Source organism: Felis catus, chromosome C1 (assembly GCF_018350175.1).
Source record: "Felis catus isolate Fca126 chromosome C1, F.catus_Fca126_mat1.0, whole genome shotgun sequence".
NCBI lineage: Eukaryota > Metazoa > Chordata > Mammalia > Carnivora > Felidae > Felis > Felis catus.
In genome coordinates, this window is record NC_058375.1 from 63,212,621 (window position 1) to 63,233,636 (window position 21,016).

A 21,016-nucleotide genomic window follows, 5' to 3' on the forward strand; every position below is an offset into this window, starting at 1 on the left:
GAGAGGATGGGAGAGAGGATCCCAAGTAGGCTCTGCACTGTCCGTGCAGAGCTGAATGTGGGGCTAGAATTCATGAACCTTGAGATTATGACCTGAGCCACAACCAAGTTCAAGAGTTAGACACTTAACTGACTAAGCCACCCAGGCACCCCTAGCGCTGTTGACTTGTATAAATTTTACTCTTGACTTAAATTATCAAGTTCGTTTCCTCATCTGGCATTAAGTTGTGGTATATTCGTTGGGTAGTCTATTAACTCTAATTTCAGCCCTGGCTTCTCCCTTGAGCTTTACTCTTCTATATGTACTTGCCTTTAGACTTTTTTTTCTTGTCTAGACTTAAATAGTTTAAACTAAATATGTCCCAAACCAAATTGTCTTCTCTCCACTCCTTAGAACTACTTCCTTTCTAGGTTATCCCTAATTGGAAGTTGCCTAAACTAAAAAATTTGGTGATCATAACATCCTCTTTAGCTCCTGTCGTAGACTCTGGGTCTGGAGTTCTCTCTTGTCCAGCAAGAGAGCGGACACAAGATTAGAATGCAAGAGAGGCTAATACCTGAGAGGAGACAAGAGCCCTAAGGGTCCTTGCTCCGTTTTTATTAGGATCAGAAGGCTTACAAGCATGATGGATGTGCACACAGAGACAATGAAACTGTGAACATTAACTCATGGGTGTGGGGGAAGGGGGGGTTTAAGATATTCAGTATTAGGGGTTTGAGTCAATACAAAACAAAATCCTGGCACTGGGTGGAAGGTTGTTAACAGACGTGAGGCACCACCTCTGTTTACCTAAACTGGCCTAGGGGACAAGAAAGAGCATGCTACCTCAGGGTCAACAAGGCACCTTTCTTTTGCTAACTAGGCTCTGCTCTGGGCAACTTCACCCTGCTGTAGTCTAAAGTCCAGTTTACCTGTTTACCTATTGGTTCTTCCTTTTTGTGAAAGCAGCTTTCTGCTATTGTAGAAAGTTGAGGGGTGCTAACGCCCTGAATACCTAATCTTGTTTACCTCATCTTGGATGTTTTCATCCTGAGATTTCCTATTCCTATGCTTTTGTCCTATACTGGGGGCCTTTGCCCTGTTTACCTAATCTTGGATGCATTCATGCTGTGGTTTTCTATTTCTTTATGCCTTGTTAACCTATCTGTGCAAGCTCAGAGAATTCCTAAGCTTATTCCTCACAAGCTCCCCAACATCCTATTTAGTCATCATGTCCTGTAGATTTCACACCACAGTTCTCTCCATTTTTTCTTGTTTCTTAGTTAAAGCTTTATTTCTTGCTTGTACTATTGCAAAGCCTTCTAATCTGTGTCTCTGACTCCAGTCTTATGTGGGTACTTCTGCTATTTACTAGCTTTGTGAACTTGGGCAAATTAGTCTCACTATGCCTCAGTTTCCTTATTTGTAAAATGTAGATACCTGGTACCTATGCCATATGATTTGTTATTCCCCCTTAAATCCACCCTTGATAGTATTGGGGTATTTTTTGTTTTTTTAAGTAGGCTCCACACCTAACATGGAGCTTGAATTCATGACCCCAAGATCAAGAGTTGCATGTTCTACTGACCAAGCCAGCCAGACACTCCAACATTGGGGTTTTTTTGGTTTGGTTTTTTTTTTTTTTTTTTTTTTTTTGGTTTTTGGGGTTTTTTTTTTTTAGTAGGTTCCAGGCCCAACATGAGGCTTGAACTCACGACCCTGAGATCAACTGTTTCACACTTCACATTCTAGTACTGAACTGTAGTAGTTTCTTCTGTACAACTGCTATTTTATTGCTTGCCTCACTTACTCATCCTTAAAACATCTTTTCAGGGGCACCTGGTTTGCTCAGTTGGTTAAGTGTCTAACTCTTGATTTCGGCTCAGGTCATAATCTCACAGTTCTTGGGTTCAAGCTCCACATCAGGCTCTGCATTTGTGGAGCCTGCTTGGGATTCTCTCTCCCTGTCTCTGCCCCACCCCCACTTGTTCGTTCTCTCTCTCTCTCTCTGTCTCTCTCTCAATAATAAGCTTTAAAAAAATAAATAAATGTTTTTACATTTCAGCAGTTTGATTCTCTAAGAACATATTATTTTTAGGTATTTAAAAATATTTAACACTGTGGCTTGAAAAATAAAATGCACTCCTGGTTTTAAACATTCACAGTCTAATAATATTTAATTTTTTTCTGTTGTTTCCATACATTTAAGGCCTACTGTGTAACAGAACCTGGAGCTGGCTCCGATGTTGCTAGTATAAAGACCAAAGCAGAAAAAAAAGGAGATGAATATATTATTAATGGTCAGAAGATGTGGATAACCAATGGAGGAAAAGCTAATTGGTGTGTTGTTTAAACATCTCTGTACATTGCTTGTTAATTACTTTATATTCAAAATCTTCCCTCCCTCCTTTCATTTATTATTAAAACACCACAATTAAGGTAAGTTGTATTCATGGAACTAGAATGTCCGCAAAAATCATAAATAGTTCAATATATAATGTTTATTTATTTTTTAGAGAGAAGGAGAGTGTGAGCAGGGGAGGGGCAGAGAGAGAGGGAGACACAGAATCTGAAGCAGGCTGCAGGCTCCAGGCTCCAGGCTCCAGGCTTAGCACAGAGCCTAACGCAGGGCTCTAACCCACGAAACGTGAGATCATGACCTGAGCTGAAGTCAGATGTTTAACCGACTGAGCCACCCAGGCACTCCTAGTTCAATATTTTTAAAAACTATTTTTAAGCCTTGAATTATTTCTTCAAACTAACTCTTCAGAAGTTTAATTTGTAAAAGCAAATAGAACAAAAACACCTGCTCTGGCTGAATGTGGTTAGGAAAGCCAGAGCTCTGTCTACTTGGCTCTGTCCTTCTCCACATCTGTACCCTATACCAGTACCTCCTTGAAAATGTTTTCCTGAGGAAAAAGGAAAACCATTGGTAGGGTACATTTCCCTGGTTCTGAACAATAAGCAAAGGCAATCTTAAAACTCAGATTATCTTTTAGAGGAGACAAAGTATTACTGTAGTGAAATCTAAAGGTCCAAATGTATAGGTCCAAAAATAATGACATGAAGTTCAACAAAGGATCATAAAATCACTTGTATAAATATAAAATGTTGAAGAACATATTTATACCATTACTTTTAGAAAAAAAAAAGAAAGTAAAGTGGATAACTGTGGTTTTAGTAGAAAACAACAGTGTGATGTATCTGCCTTTAAGAAGCTAACCTAGGGGTGCCTGGGTGGCTCAGTCAGTTAAGCCTCCAATTTCAGCTCAGGTCATGATCTTATGGTTTGGGAGTTTCAGCCCAACATCAGGCTCTCTGCTGTCAGTGCAGAGCCCACTTCGGATCCTCTGTCTCCCTCTCTCTCTGCCCCTTCCCCCTTTGCACTCCCTCTTTCTCTCTCTCAAAAGTAAGTAAACAATTTTTTTAAAAAAGAAGCTAATGTAACTTCTTGCTGAAATGATATAAGTATAGCTAGCACAAATGAGGAAAAAAATGGTAACAATTCTGTATGATACATTTTAAGAGCTATATTGACAAAATGAAATAAATTCAGAAGCAAGTAAGTATCCTGCATTGGGAAGCATGTAGAAAATATGTGCTGTGAAGAGTGAAGGAATTAAGTTTGATTATTTAGAAAATTTTTGAAAGTTTTGAAATAATGTCACACAGAAAGAAGAGCAAGCTTGTGCATTTGCTTTAGGAAGCCTGTTTAGAATTAATGGGTAAAGGTTAGAAAAATGAAGACTATAGCTCAACATAAGGACAAGCTTTCCAACAACATTGCCATCCAATGTGTGTTAGGTTGTCATGGAAAATAATGTATTTACCCATCACTACAAATATGCAAGAATGTAGACAGAGACTTCCCTAGAACAAGGACTCTGTGGTGATTGGGATAATGAACCAAAAGGGCTATCTTTCCTTGTCTGCAAAAATTCTTATTCAATATATGTGTGTGCTGGGGGCTCCTGAATGGCTCAGTTGGTTAAGTGTCTGACTCTTGATTTCAGCTCACGTCATGACCTCACAGTTCATGAGATCAAGCCCTGCATTGGGCTCTGGGCTGACAGCACAGAGCCTGCTTGGGATTCTCTGTCTCCCTCTCTCTCTGCCCCTCCCCCATTCATTTGTGCACTCTTACACTCTCTCTCCCTCAAAGTAAATACATAAATATTAAGAATATATGTGTGCACATGCGTGTGCGTGTTCTGCAGTGCAGTTTTCTGGCAAGTAAACATTTTTCCTGGAGATGAGCCTACTGGGAAGTTATTTAATTTAAACATAACCCCTCTATGACTGTCCAGTACTAAGGAATGCTAGATCATTATTTTAAAGTCCTCATAACATCCAAAAGTAATAAAAAAGTGAAGAAACCATTCAAATTTAACAAATTGAGAGAAATTTAACAGTGCAATTACAAGTTTTCATAATTTTGAGGCTCCTGGGTGGCTCAGTTGGTTAAGCATCTGACTTAGGCTCAGGTCATGATCTCGCGGTTCGTGGGTTCGAGCTCCACATCAGACTGTGTGCTGACAGCTCTGAGGCTGGAGCTTGCTTCAGATTCTGTGTCTCCCTCTCTGCCCCTCCCCGACTCACGCTCTGCCTCTCTCAAAAATAAAACATTAAAAAAATTTTTTTAAAGTTTTCATAATTTTAAGAACTCATTAAGTACAATTCGTAGTAAAACAAATTAGGTAATATGTGAAACTAGAAAACAGTTTCTCTTTTTTACTATTAAGTGAAATTGTAGAGTGAATAATTTATTAATGTTAAGCATAGAAAATAAATTTGGTATTTAAGGAATTCTTTAAAAATTCTCCTATATCAGGCTTTTTAGAACATGGGTTACATGGATATTTGGATGTTTTAGTTTTCATACTTCATGTTCCATTTGAAAATCTTTCTGGGAAAAATTCTTCTGGAGGGAAAACCTAGCAAATATTCATAACAACTCAGTATAACAAAAACACTGATTTTGCTGCAAAAAGAGGATAGTAGGTAAAATGTAGGGGTCATCATCTCATATTATTCCTTTCATAGGCAGCCCTATTTATTGTTCTTTTCCAGGTAGCTTGTCCTTTAAATAATGAAACTAGTTTTGGGAAAGAAAAAGTACCATTTCCATCACAGCACATACTTATTTTTTAGATTACATAATCTAAAAGGAATACAAGGAATTTTTACTTGTAACTCATACTTCTAAATAAAGTTAAATACCATATTATTTAAGTAGACCTGGGTTGGGGCACCTGGGTGGCTCAGTCAGTTAAGCGTCTGACTTAGGCTCAGGTCATGGTCTCGCAGTTTGTAAGTTCGAGCTCAGCGTCAGGCTCTGTGCTGACAGCTGGGAGCCTGGAGCCTGCTTCAGATTCTGTGTCTCCCTCTCTCTCCACCCCTCCCCCTCTCATGCTCTATCTCTGTCTCTCAAAAATAAACAAACATTAAAAAAAAAAAAAAAGTAGACCTGGGTTAAAATACTAGCTCTGTCACATCATGAATATCCGACTCGAGCAAGCTTCTAAATTTTTTTTTTAATGTTTTTATTTATTTTTGAGAGAGGGAGTGCACGAGTGGGAGCTGAGAGACAGAGGATCGAAAGTGGGCTCTTGTGCTGACAGCAGCGAGTCTGATGTGGGGCTCGAATTCAACAAACTGAGATCCTGATGGGAGCCAAGTCAGACACTCAACTGACTGAGCCACCCAGGTTCCCCTACACCTCTCTGATTCTTTATTTCATCATCTGTAAAACAAGGGAATAATAATTGGGGTTTTGGGGGGAATTAAATGAGACAGCCATCAGTGTGTGTTATCTGTTGAGGTCATTATCATTGTATTTATATCATGTATATATATTAGGTATTTCTTATTGGCTCGTTCTGATCCGGATCCTAAGACTCCTGCTGGTAAAGCCTTTACTGGATTTATTGTGGAAGCAGATACCCCAGGAGTGCAGATTGGAAGAAAGGTAAAGTGTATATTTATCAGTGATTAAGGTTTCAAATACTATTTTAGGTATACATTTCAAAATTACTATTTTAGTTTCCTTTATTGAAACCATTTTTTTTGTAGTAAATTGCAAAAAAATAAAGCTGGTTTTTGTTTAAGTTTTTATTTTAATTCCAGTTAACATACAGTGTTATATTAGTTTCAGGTGTACAATCTAGTGATTCAGCACTTCCGTACATCACTCTGTGTTCATCACAAGTGCACTCCTCAGGGGCGCCTGGGTGGCTCAGTCGGTTAAGCGGCCGACTTCGGTTCAGGTCATGATCTCGCGGTCCGTGAGTTTGAGCCCCGCGTCGGGCTCTGTGCTGACAGCTCAGAGCCTGAGCCTGTTTCAGATTCTGTGTCTCCCTCTCTCTGACCCTCCCCCGTTCATGCTCTGTCTCTCTCTGTCTCAAAAATAAATAAACATTAAAAAAAAATTTAAACAAAACAAAACAACAAGTGTACTCCTTAATCCCCATCACCTATTTAACCCACCCCTAAAAATAAAACTGTGTTTTGGTGTTATCAGGTGAAATAGTCTATATATTGCTGAAGATTTTAAGTTGAGGATAATCCTTTTGATTAATTATTTGAAAAAGTGGCCATTCATGGTGCCAGTCTATAGAGAATGCTAACAACAGCTGTGAGGGTTAATGAAGCAGAAATCAAACTGTCATTTATATGGCCTGCCCAATAATAGAGTTTTAGACATTTCCAAAGACGTTTCCACTCTTTTCCTTCCTCACAGCAGCCTTTTAGGTTAGGATAACTGGGATTATGCCCCTTTTTTATTAAAACAATACCTACGGGGGGCACCTGGGTGGCGCAGTCGGTTAAGCGTCCGGCTTCAGCCAGGTCACGATCTCGCGGTCCGTGAGTTCGAGCCCCGCGTCGGGCTCTGGGCTGATGGCTCAGAGCCTGGAGCCTGTTTCCGATTCTGTGTCTCCCTCTCTCTCTGCCCCGCCCCCGTTCATGCTCTCTCTCTGTCCCCAAAAAAATAAACGTTGAAAAAAAAAAAAATTAAAAAAAAAAAAAAGCCATCAGAATCTCTCTGTTGTACCCACGCCTCTTGAAAATGGAAACATTTGGGGGAAAAAAAAAATGGAAACATGGTAGAATATATAAGAGGGGTAACTTTTCTTTTAGGTCGTAGAATATTAAAGGTGGAAGACGTACACGATATTTCAGTCTGTTTATTGAATATTGAAACGAAGATCCAAGTAAATGATTTACTTAGTGTAACACACTCAGAGGTGGAGTTGAGATCACTACTGAGGTGTCCTAGGAACTTGCCCAATGTGGTTGCTGACACTATTTTTCTCTATTTTAAGAGTAGATATTATAGACTGCACTTTATAAATAAAACTATAGTGAGGTTGTTGTATATAACAAAGTATAAGAATGGATGTGCTTCTTCCAAGCAATTTTTTTTTTAATGTTTATTTATTTTTGAGAGAGAGAGAGAATGAGCGGGCAAGGGGCAGAAAGAGAAGGAGACACAGAATCTAAAGCAGGCTTTACGCTCTGAGCTATCAGCACAGCCTGACATACGGATCGAACTCATGAATGGCAAGATCATGACCTGAGCCAAAGTCAGACACTAAACCGACTGAGCCACCCAGGCGCTATTTATGCTTTATTCATGTTTCTTTTTTAGGGATGGTTGCTAGAAAACTTAGGGCCAATCTTTTTTTTTTTTTTTAATGTTTATTTATTTTTGAGACAGAGACAGATCATGAACGGGGGAGGGTCAGAGAGAGAGGGAGACACAGAATCTGAAACAGGCTCCAGGCTCCGAGCTGTCAGAGCCCGACGCAGGGCTCAAACTCACGGACCACGAGATCATGACATGAGCCAAAGTCGGGCGCTTAACCAACTGAGCCACCCAGGCACCCCACCACTTAGGGCCAAATTTATGGCCATGTCTAGAAAGTGTGAAGGACCAAATAGCTTATACCTTTTTCAGTAGTAAACTCACTTTCCATTGTATTATGTTGTTTCTAGTCTCATTAATTTTTTCTCAGTTTTCCCACTTAAAAAAAAAAATCTCTAATTCAATAAATACTTACTATTGAGTTAATACTTAGCACTATTGTGGTGTTGGGGATACTGTATGGATCAAAACAGACAAAAATCCCTGCCCTTGGGGAGCTTACTTTCTAATGAGAGAGATAGATAATTATATTGTATAAACTTAAGCTCCTTAAATCTTTTTTTTTTTGAAATATATTGGCATTTTACAAATTTGTGAAATTTGATACTTAAAAATTTTTTTTGTTTTAGAAATTATCTGGCTTGAGATGAGTCCAGCAAGCATTTTGGTTTTAAATGCTCTAGTGTTTGGAGTGAGTCTGGGAAACAGGATAAACTGTTTTCATAAACAGTGTTTTCTCATTATATTAAGTAAGGGTCTAAGGCAGTAGAGTTTATTGACTTATAAAGACAAAAAAAGAAAGATGTTGGTTTCTTTCTTGGTAAAACTGTATATTATTGTTACTATTTCTTCAAGCCTAGAAGCGGATGATTAATATTAAAGCAAGCAAGCAAAAGAGCTCGTTTACAGCTATGTATTCCCATTTCCCCTGCTTCTATTACTGCTTATTAAAAATTAGATTAAAATGTTTTTTCCTTAAGGAGAAGAGTCACAATATCTGCAACTCCCTCTCAGCTATTCAGCAAATAATGCTAATAGTTACACACACAAAACACAGAAACAAAGCAAATGTGACAAAATGTTAATAATGGGTGAATTGAGATAAAGGGTACATAGGTATTTGTTATACTACTCCCATAGGCCTTCTATTGGTTTGAAATTTTTTGAAGTAAAAAATTGAGGGAATATAGCTACTTTGGTAGTTTCTTATAAAGTTAAATATTCATTTACCACATACCCAGCACTCTTAGGTATTTATCCAAGAGTGAAAACAAAGGCCTATACACAAATGTTTGTAGCAACTTTATATAATTGCTAAAAACTGGAGTAGAAGGGGAATGTCCAACTGGTGAACAGATAATGGATATGTGATCCATCCATATAGTGGAATACTACTCAGCAGTAAAAGAAATAAATTACTGAGCAGAAGCAATATGGATGGATCTCAGAAGCACTCTGCTAAGTGAAAAGTCAGGCCTAGAAGGCACTTATTACTCATTATTATTCTACTTCTATGATATTCTGGAAAAGGAAAACTTATATGGACAGAAATCAGATCACTGGTTGCTTCAGATTGGGTTAAAGTAAGGGTATTGACTTAAAAGGAGCACAAGGGAATTTTTGGGGGGTGCTGAAATAGTCTGTCTTGACTGTGGTAGTGGTTCCACTACTATATACCACTACTATGTATTTTGACAAATACATAATGCATTTGTCAAAATTGTTAGAAATTTTAAAGAGGGTGAATTTTCCAGTATGTAAATTCTACTTCAGTAAACCTAATTTTAAGAACAAGTTGGTACATTACTTTGCTTGCTAGCTCTATTAAGCTGAAGTTAAACATCCCAAATCAGATTATGTTTGCTAAATGCTTTTGCTGACATTCATGGTAAAAAAGATAGCCTTCAAACATGATGAAACTTGTCTTTGTAAGGTAATACGTACATGTAGACCTTTAGAGTATTGTTGGTTTCAAAGTTTGGGGAACAATTGTTTTAGACTAGGGGTTGACAAACTTTTTATAAAGATCCATATTATAGAAGCGCCTAGGTGGCTCAGTCAGTTAAGCGTCCAATTTCGGCTCAGGTCATGATCTCACAGTTCATCTGTACTGACAGCTCAGAGCCTGGATCCTGCTTCAGATTCTGTGTCTCCCTCTCTCTCTGCCCCTCCCCATTCACGCTCTCTCTCTCAAAAAATAAAAGTAAAAAAAGATCCAGATTATAAATATTTTAGACTTTGAGTGCCATAAGGTCTGTGTCCTAGCTACTCAATTCTGCTATATCAAGAAAGTAGCCATAGATTATATGTAAACAAATAGGTATTGACTCTTCCAATAAAGCTTTCTTTACAAAACAGGCGTAAAACCATTGTTTGTCAACCCGTTTTAGATAATTGCAGAAAATCCTAAAACAGGTTAAAGCAAAAATTCATGCCAGCTCAAAAAGTGTTCCTTAACATACATTGTTTTCCTCATTAGGAATTAAATATGGGTCAGCGATGTTCAGATACAAGAGGAATTGTCTTTGAAGATGTGAAAGTGCCTAAAGAAAATGTTTTAATTGGTGAGGGAGCTGGTTTTAAAATTGCAATGGGAGCTTTTGATAAAACCAGACCACCAGTAAGTAATATCAATGACCTGATAATCTTTATAGGATCTTTTTTTTTTTTTTTTTTAGGATCTTCTTTTATTCATTACATTCAGTTTTATTTATACATGGTGTATCTGGTGTGCATTTCTTTTTAAATATTTACTTCTTTTATTAAGGATGGAGAGATACTGTCATTTTTCTTTATTTTTTAGAATTCTTCAACTGTCTTGCCACCTGTTATTTTAGCAAATACAAAATTTTTGTAGTCACTGCTAGATTTACAGACAGGCAGTCCATACTTAATCATCCTGCTAATAGGTGCTCATTTCCTTTTCCCTTACTCAGTAGGAATATTTCCCCTAAGAAGCTTTCCCTTGTTAAACAGAAGAAATGACTTGTCTCTAGGGTATGGTCTTGTGCCTCACTAATGCCTTTAATTTATACAATATAAATTTAAATGCTTGTTCTCCCCCATCCCTTCTTTTGTGGCCTGAATGTATAGTCATTTTCTCTTTGTATAATCCTTCACTTAGAATTTACGCAAATGGCCATTGTACTGTGTTTTAAAGACAACGTGAATTTTTGCTTTGTAAAATATTAAACCAACAGGTAGCAGCTGGTGCTGTGGGACTAGCACAAAGGGCTTTGGATGAAGCTACCAAGTATGCCTTGGAGAGGAAAACTTTTGGAAAGCTGCTTGTAGAGGTAATTTTTATTTTTTAATTTTAATTTTTTTATTTTTATTTATTTCTGAGAGAGAGAGACAGTGTGAGTGGGGGAGGGGCCGAGAGAGAGGGAGACACAGAATCTGAAGCAGGCTCCAGGCTCCCAGCTATCAGCACAGAGCCCACCATGTGACTCAAACCCACGAACCATGAGATCATGACCTGAGCTTAACCCAGTGAGCCACCCAGGCGCCTTTAGAGGTAATTTTCACACTCAGATAAAAATCTGAGTTCAAATCACACTGAAATTAAAATCCAGAGTCCTTACAGTGGGCTTCTATCAACCACACTGGCCTTTTGCTTGTATTTACTTTTACTCTTCCCCCCCCCCCCCCAAATCTACTTCCTCACTCATTTCACTAGAGAATCTACCCTAGTCACCCAATGAAAAATAGTATCTCCAACGTTCTATATACTAATCCCACTTGTTTGGTTTTTTTTTCATAGTTCTTAACACCACTCAACATTATATCATGTATGTGTTTGTTTATTATTTCTCCTAACTCACTTGAATGTGAGCTCCACACAGGCTATGGATTTGTTTTGGTAACCCTTATACTGCTAGTACTTAGGATATATTTCCACTATGAACTTCTATTTCATGCATTCAACAAATAGTAATTGAACACCTACTATATTAAAATACTAATAACTGGATGCTTTCTCTGTTCCAAGCACTATTCTAAGGGTTTTAAATGTATTAACTCATCTAATCTTCACAGTACTGTGGAGTGGGAACTTTTAGTCCCATTTACCACATGTATAAACATTACGTCCAACCTCATATATAATGGAAACAAGATTTGAACCCAAGTAGTCACTTAAAGAGTGTGTTCTTTTGCACACTACATGTGCTATTTCTGTGAAAGAAAAGAAGTTTGACATAGTCTCTGTGCTCAGAGACTTTAGAGATGGAGATATGATACATATCTTAAAACAAGTATTAAGAAATAATACAGAGCAATATAAGATTAAATCTCTAAATGAAAGCTATGGACAGGGTTAGAGAAACCAAGAGGAGAGACTGTTGTGGGTGGGCCAGACACATTACAGGGATTCTGAGTTGTATTTAGAACAGGGTTTCTCAAAGCATAGGCTGAAAACAAACTGAATGAGACTCATTGGGATTTTTTCATCAGAGAAGAATGTGCCTCTTACACCAGGTTGCCAAGGCTGTGGTGAAATAAGTTTCTATATATGGCCAGTGGAAATATAATTTGGTGTAACTTTTATGAACCATATTTTTGCATTATATATCAAAAGTACCTAATTTTGGGCCCACAGTACAGTGGTTATCCTACAACTGTATTTCATAAGACAGGTATCTTTCAGATATACTCCATATGGACAGTATAACATACCTATAGCTTATTCATTTCAGCATTGTGTAGAAACAGCCAAGATGTTGATCATCCATACAGTGGAATACTTTGAAGCTATAAAAAAGGATAAAGAAGCTCTTTATGTATTAATATAGAAAGCACTCAGATTTATTTATAAGAAAAGCAAGGGGCATCTGGGTGGCTCAGTCGAATAAGGTCTGACTTTGGCTCAGGTCATAATCTCACGGTTCATGAGTTCGAGTTCTGAGTTGGGCTCTGTGCTGACAGCTTAGAGCCTGGACCCTGCTTCAGATCCTGTGTCTCCCTCTCCGTCTGTCCCTCCCCCCACTCACACTCTGTCTCTATCTGTCTCTCTCTCACAAATAAACATTAAAAAAAATTTTTTTTAATAAAAAATAATTAAAAAATAAAAACTTTTAAAAAAGCAAAATGAAGAACCATCAACATAGCAGGCAAGTATATGTGTAAAAAAGGGAGAGACTATGGATGTATTTGCTTATCTGTGTATATAATATCTCTGAGAAGATGAAAACAGTTCATCTGTTTACCTCTAGGAAGGGGAATTAAATGGGGTTGGGGAGGGCAGGATGATAGAAGGAAGAAAGGTTAAAATTCAAACTGGTGGATGGATTACCTATTCAAAAAACAGTAAAAACTAAAAACAAAACAACTTGAAAGAATCATTGGCTTAGAAGAATGGGCACAATCAGGCAGGTAGAAGTAAGGGAGGATATTACTCTCCTTGTTCCACATATGAATTATTTACATTAATAATTGTCTCCTCTTAAGACTCAATTACCATGCTAATCTCAAGCAGCTTGTCACATTCTAAAGTAGTGTGTGTGTGTGTTTTTTAATACAGTAAATATAAGAAATTGAACAGCTTAGTTTTTTGTATGTTGTGACCTTTGGTTCATATTAGTCTGTACACAGTCATAAGTTGTATGGTTTTTATAACCTCTTGGTCTTCAAAACCCATTTTGATGTTGCCTACTACAGAAAGCATCTTCTTAATCATTTTAGTATTTTTGTTTCTGAATGCCTATAAGCCTTCTTTTAATATGTATTATTTTAAAGCATATGTTCCATTCCATGTTCAGTGTGGAATAATTTATGTTATACAGTGTGTGTAAAATTGAGTAATAAAATTGCTCCATGATCCCATTGTCCAGAGATAATTACAGTGACCGTCTTGCTGTATATTCTTTGTTTCTATGAATTTATTTTTCAAAAGCTTCAACCATACAGTATGTTTGAAATTTTTACCAATCAGTACATGGTGATGTATTTCTATCCTATACCATTGTGGCCATACAACTCATAGGACACTTACTGTCTTATTGAAGGTACTTGTCTTAGGTCTCCTCTTTGATTATGAACCTCTACTAGAGGGAGATTAAGAAGCATCTTTTATTTGTCTTTGTCATGGCACTTACTTTCCTCTGTCAGCATCTGATACACTGCCACATTATTTTTCACTGTATCTATAATAATGTTCTTTGAAAAGTCCCAGCAGGGGCACGTGGCTGGCTCAATCGGTAGAGCATGTGACTCTTGATCTCAGGGTTGTGAGTTCAAGTCCCATGTTGGGTATAGAGTTTACTTAAAAATACATACATAAATACATTAAAAAAAAAAAAAGTCCCAGCAGATACCCAAAAGGATACATATAATTTTCGTGGTATTTTGCAAAAATGCATAACTTCATTCCAGCTCTGAGAAAACATCAAACAAACCCAAGTTGAGGGACATTCTACAAAAAAAACAACAACCACTCAGTGTTCTTTAGCAGTGCCAAGGTCATGAAAGACAAGGAAAAATTAAAGAATCCTAACAGCTTGGGGGAGACTAAGAAGAAATAACAGTTGAAATCTTGGATGGGATCCTTGAACCAAAAAAAAAAAAAAAAAGGACATTGGTGGAAAACTTGGCCAAATTTGAACAAAGTTTATAGTTTATACCCTAGTAATGTTAATGAATAATATCCTAGTAATATTAATGGTTGATCATTACATTATGGTTAGGCAATATGTTACCATTAGAGGAGGCAGAGTGTAATTTTCTAAGTCTAATATTAGTTTTAAAGTTAAAACAAAAAAAAAAGTTCCAGGAGAACGTTTAAAAAGTTTTTTTAGTCGGGTGCCCTGGTGTCTCAGTAGGTTGAGCATCCATCTTCTGCTCAGGTCATGATCTCACCTTTCTGGAATGTAAGCCCTGCATGGGGCTTGCTGCTATCCATGAAAAGCCTGCTTCGGATCCTTTTCCCACTACCCCCCCCCCCCCCCCCCCCCCCCCCGCCTGCCCCTCACCCTCTTGAGTGCTCAAGCTCTCTCAGAAATACATTAACATTAAAAAAAAGATTTTTTAGTTAACAGATACCCTTAAACTTTTTTTCTGTTTAATTCTAGCACCAAGGAATATCATTTTTGCTGGCTGAAATGGCAATGAAAGTTGAACTAGCAAGATTGAGTTACCAGAGAGCAGCTTGGGAGGTTGATTCTGGTCGCCGAAATACTTACTATGCCTCTATAGCAAAGGCATTTGCTGCAGATGTTGCAAATCAGTTAGCTACTGATGCTGTGCAGATTTTTGGGGGCAGTGGATTTAATACAGAATATCCTGTAGAAAAACTAATGAGGGATGCCAAGATCTATCAGGTAAGGTCAAAAATGATTTCTGTTGTTTTTTAGGTAAAATAATATTCATAGATGACAGCAGATTTCTAATTTAGGATTTTGTGCCATTAATAAAATAAACTATCATACATGGCTGTAAGCTGAAGTTTTTAAAACTAACACAGAAGAATGTTACTTTTAGGTATATGCCTTAAGAGAGAATAAAGTAACAAAGTGAATGGTACAGACAAGTACATTTATGTCTGGGTCAGGCATCTTTGATGCTTAACATCCTAGCTAATCGTAGTCTACTCTTTGCTCTCCCAGAAATATGCATATAATTAAAAAAATTATTTTAGAGGTGTTTGGGTGGCTCAGTTGATTGAATGTTCAATTCTTGATTTCAGCTCAGGTCAAGATCCCAGGGTCGTGGGATCAGAACCATGCTCAGCGTGAGCCTGCTTGAGATTCTTTCTCTCTCTCTCTCTGACCCTCTCCCTGGCTCGTGTGCTCTCTCTCTCTCTGTCTCTCTCAAATAAAAAATAATAATAATAAATTATTTTATTTTTAATCTTGCTTGACAACTATTGAATTGATTAAAACCATATTTGGGAGGAAAACAACATGGAGAGACAGGGATGTAGTGGTTAGAAAAACTTAGAGATAGGGATAATTTGGTAAATAAAATATAAATGCACATGTTCTCCACATGTCGCTTAAGTAATTTTAACCCATCGTCCTCAGTATCCCTTCCCTTGCTTCCCTCTATCCACAACCAGTTATTTGGGAAATCCAGTCATTTGAAATCTGGAGGTAGAATCCTAGAATGTTAGAGTAAGAAGGAAATAGACATTGCAGCCTCTGAATTTAGACATGAAAAACTGAGGACCAGAATTTGTGCCTTATACAAAGTTACAGGTTTATCTTGTGAAACTGTCAGTCTCCTGAAGCCTATAATTATTACTGCTATCAGTCATTAGAAGTTCATCTGAGAAGATGAACTGTAACAAATTTGCTAGGGTTTAAACTAGAAGTAAGGGCTGGCTACTAGGATTGTCTCAGTTAAAGCCAAATGTTCCCAGCATCTTTTTCTTTAGCAACTCTGTTCCTTAGGCAGCAAAAGAGAAAATCAGGTATAAGAGTAAAAATGGAAAATGACTGAAGGGGACAACTGGCTAAAAACAATTCAGAAAAGTTGAATAAATATTTTTGCAATGTTTAACTTTTAGGTTTCCCAAACTTTTTGAAATGTTGATATCCTTTAATTTTTTTTAACACTCCCAAAATTTTGGTAAATGACTTTTTATAATTTAACTAATCTTTATTTTGGGAATTATGTATTTTCATGGGTTTCACAGAATCGGGTTTTGGAATCACTATAGACTACAGACCCTTTATATGGTTTCATTCAATTTGATGTTACAATGAAGCTTATACTACTGTCGAAAATATTGAGTAAATTATTCATGTACTGAAGATATTTCATGTACATCTATTTTTTTCTTGCAGATTTATGAAGGTACAGCACAGATTCAAAGACTTATTATAGCCCGTGAACACATTGGCAAGTATAAAAATTAAAGAGATTGCTATAAAACATGATTAATTGTTGAGTAGTTAGAACATAATCTACTATTTAAGATAAAGGGCTTTACGATATTTCTGGTAAAATTTTAAAATAATTGCTCTTACACTGAACCCATACTACTGATTCTAATACTATCTTTCCACTTTTGTTTAAATGACTTGTTTTTTCTCAAACAGGTTTGGTTTCACTAAAATTATGTGTTATCCATATACCACTGTACTTGAATTACATTAACCTAGAAAAGTACATTTGTTTTGTTATTCTAACCACTTAAAGTAACAAATTTTTTGGATTTCAATATTTTTCCAGTGACATTTTTGAAAAGTGGGCTCATAAAAATATTCAGAATTTTCCAAAATTTACATTGAGAAAGAATTGTAGGATTTGGATGCCATCAAATAACTTACTGGTGACTTTGTAGACTTCATGGTATTCTACTGGAGGAGTTTATTTTGCTACAATTTGGAAAGTATTTGTTTTCAGTTTTGTATAGTAATAGTCAAAAATTTGATGTTCTTATTCTCATCATACAATGACCAGAAGTTATTGGAATCTTGTTTAATTCTGAGCCTACATGTCACTTGGCCTTATTTAAAAATAAATCAATAAAATTTGCCTTAAAATATTTTTATGATTCTTGATATCTGAGTAGCCTTTGGTCTGTTGTACACAATCTCATTTCATGTGCGTGCATTATGAAAAGAAATAAAATTGTTCAGTGCTTATTAGTGTCTCTGTATTCTTTCCTGGAAGTTTATTTACTTCATATAAAAGTGAATTTATGATTTATTTACTGTGATGAAAAAAAGTCATGCTTTGATTATGAACTGCATGAAGTTACCTACCCATTTTTCACTAAATTATATTATTAGGTATTTCAAAAATTATAAAATCATGTAAGAACGAAGGTTTGTGAATTTAATATTTCTTTGTAATATTAAACATCAAATGCTGCTAAAATATGTTATATTAATTAGAGTTTCTAACACCACTTCTGATTTTCTGATTCTGCACCAATTGGGCATCCTATAGTTCAATCCTATTCTTACACTAACTTGAAGAGTTACTATCAAGATTTCACAGGTTTAAGGCCTCAGTCCCATACTCACTTCAGACACCAGTCACACGTCCTGGGTCCCCAGGCTATCCACACTTCTGTGTAATTTGGATACAAATTTGGGTATTCCCCATGATCCACCCTTAGATTCAATAATTTGCTAGAATGGCACACAGTACTCAGGAAAAACACTATTATAAAGGATACAACTGAGGAACAGCCAAGTATAAGAGACAGATGTATAGGGCGAGCTGTAAGGGGAGACACAGAGCTTTCATACCTTCTCCCGTTGCACCACCCTCCTAGTACCTCAGTTCTCCAACCTATAAACTCATAGATCTCTTGTTCAAGAGTTTTTATGGAAAATCTTTAGCCCGTATCTCCTCCCCTTAGGTCAAGGGCGGGGCTGAAAGTTCCCACCTGTATTAGTGGCTAGGGCTGCTAGAACAAAATGTTGCAGGCTGGGTGGCTTACACAACAGAACTTTAGCTTCTTACAGTTCCGGAGGCTACAAGTCCAAGATCAAGGTGCCATCTGGGTTGGTTTCTGGTGCCACCTTCTCACTGTGTTCTCACACGGCCTCCTCTGTGCACATGCATGAGGAGAGAGAAGGCTCTGGTGTTTTTCTCTTCAGATAAGGGCACAAGTCTTATTAGATTAGGGCCCTACCTTTATGACCTCATTTGACCTTAATCACTTGTCTCACAGCCCACATCCAAATACAATCATATGGGGAAAGGTTAGGGTTTCAACTGTTGAATTTTGTGGGAACACAATTCAATCCCTAACACAATCATCTGATTGCTTAATCTTTCTGGTGATCAGCCCCATCCTAAATTCCCATCTAGGGGCCCCACCTGAAGTCACCTCATTAGCATAAACGCAGATATCATCTTTTGTGTTTGTCATGAATAACAACAGATACTCAGCAAATTCAAAGAGTTTTAGAAGTTCAGAGCCAGGGACTGAGGGCAGAGACCAAATACATTCTTCTGTTGCCACTTAATTATAAAAATAAAAATCTAATCTTTTACAAAAAAATATTTAAAAGACTGCTTTTTTCATGCTCAGTTATGAAATTGTACTTCAATGACAGATTGGTAAGGAGATTCAGAGACTTCCTGAGTATTACAAAGAAATTACAAGTTAAATAGAATATATTCCAAATGCAGATTTGAATTTATAATACATAAGTCCAAAAACTTACCTACCAATTCTAAACATAAAGCTTCTAGACATATAAATGTATTCCAAAGCCATATGATGATAATATTTATTAATGTACCCTCGATTATAAATATTAAGCAATTGTATAACCATCAATTAAGACTTTTTAGTCACTAGTAACACAAATGAACTTAAACAACTTTAAGAAAAAAGTGAACAGGGGCACCTGGCTGGCTCAGTTGGTAGAGCATTTGATTCTTGATTTCAGGGTCATGAGTTCAAGCCCCACATTGGGCATGGAACCTACTTTAAAAAATGAACAAATGTATTTTAAGTACATTGAAGTGCCTCATGGATCAAAAGGGCAGGAATGAAGTTTTAGAAAGGGTCTAGAAGCCAAATAACTTTAGAAATCCATGCAATAATATTTTTCTACCTTTCAACTCTACTTCTGTCACGTTTCATTTTTTTTCTCGTTCTGTAGCCTAGCTTTCTCTGTTTCTTCAATCCTAAAATAGAACAAGACCTAATATTTATATATGTTAGATTTCCTACAGCTGACTGGCTAGGGCCATTACAGCCAGGAGGGTAGGAAGAATCATAGACCGTAAACATGATTGTTAGTTGCCTATATCTCTGAATTGATGGTTTCTGGAAAAGGCATAGTTTTGTAGCAGAGCTGGTATATTTCTGGCAATTTTAATGAATAAGGAATGTGCCATAGTCATCAATTTGCATAAAGGGAGAGGAGATTATACCAAGCCTTCTCAGGGTTTAAAAAATGGCTATTTATATGGCTTTTAGAATGACATCCATTTATTTTAATGTATTACCCATGATCAAGTACTACAAAAGGTCTTTGGAGACTGAACATTAAATCCTACATAAGTGTCCAGTTTTTGATTTTGGGTCAGGTCATGATCTCACAGTTGTGAGATCAAGCCCCACATCAGGCTCTGTGCTAAGTATGGAGCCTGCTTGGGATTCTCTCTATCCCTCTCTCTCTGCCTCTCCCCTGCTCATGCTATCTCAAAATAAATAAATAAACACTAAAAAAAAAAAAAATCAAATCCTACAGGAAACACTTAAAAAATGTTAAAAATTTCATTTAACTCATTAATGAATGAGGGAATTAATGAGGTATTAAAACTGTCATAAGGGATGGGGCACCTGGGAAGCTCAGTGGGTTAAGCGTCCTACTCTTGATTTTGGCTCAAGTCATGATCTCACAGTTAGTGACATCAAGCCCTGCATGGGGCTCTGTGCTAACAGCACTGGAGCCTGCTTGGGGTTCTCTCTTTCCTTCTCTCTGCCCCTCCTTATTTGCACTCTGTCTCTCTCCCTCTCTAAATAAATGAATAAGCATTAAAAAAAATTTTTTAAACTGGCATAAGGGAGAATTTGAAAAACAAACATATAGGCAATTAGAAATGCTTAATATTTGCTAATAGATATAAAACTGTTTAATATCTTATAGGGCAATAAAATCTAAAGGGGTCATCTTTTCCACTGAGCAGAAATCAACTGTAGTTCATTTACATTACTATCCATTTTCTATAATTTAACTTTTTTTGAGTTTACAGAATGGTAAAACAGCCTAGTCAATAGGAAGACAATTATAGATACATAGCACTTCAGATACTACCCTCAGAATCCATTAGATAAAACCTAGCACTCCACTAAATGGACACTCAGTAATTCCTTTTACCCATTTCCAAGTTTTTGACAGTGTTTCTTGACAGTTTCTTCCTTGTGATCATAAATAACCTGCCAAGATTATTTTGTTCTAAAAAGGCAGGTTTCATTAGGTTTGGCCTGATTACTGCCACAGTGTTAATGAACCATGTAGGCCTCCTTGAATTTACTTTGTAAATCCAAAGACATACTGTGCTGAACAATTACCAAAGCTGCAGAATTAACTTCTGTCTGAAAGTTTTCATAGAGACACTCAGACTTTTAAAAGCCTCTATAATTTGCGATCTCAAGGCTAGATCTAGAACCAAAGTCAAGCAATTCTGCACCAGAGTTCTCAAGTAGTACCTAAGAATTTGAGTGACTTTCTCTCCTCAGCATCTCCAAAATTTACTAAGGTTCCTGGCTTGCCCAAACGGGCCCTTCCTAACCACCTGTAAGACGGGAACCCTGTAAGCCAGTTACCAATTCCAATTTTACCAGGACAGCATTGTAAACATTGACTCAACATACATAGTCAACTTGTTTTTTTGATAATATGCTTGTCAAACCTGATTAAAGGAGAATTATTCTCAAATATGACACTCCAGGTATGGGCTTGGTTACATAATCAA

At 37.0% G+C, this 21,016-nt stretch overlaps 1 protein-coding gene across 1 annotated transcript in view; it reads left to right on the forward strand.

The window, feature by feature from the left end:
- ACADM (acyl-CoA dehydrogenase medium chain) overlaps positions 1 to 17,211 on the forward strand; it is a 33,076-nt gene extending 15,865 nt beyond the window's left edge. Inside the window, exons 7-12 of the mRNA XM_011284929.4 lie at positions 2,189 to 2,319; positions 5,839 to 5,947; positions 10,104 to 10,244; positions 10,825 to 10,920; positions 14,692 to 14,940; positions 16,408 to 17,211. Coding sequence (XP_011283231.1) covers positions 2,189 to 2,319; positions 5,839 to 5,947; positions 10,104 to 10,244; positions 10,825 to 10,920; positions 14,692 to 14,940; positions 16,408 to 16,479 — 798 coding nt within the window. The 3' untranslated portion in view covers positions 16,480 to 17,211. The remainder of the gene's footprint in view (positions 1 to 2,188; positions 2,320 to 5,838; positions 5,948 to 10,103; positions 10,245 to 10,824; positions 10,921 to 14,691; positions 14,941 to 16,407) is intronic.
- The last annotated feature ends 3,805 nt before the right edge of the window (positions 17,212 to 21,016 follow it).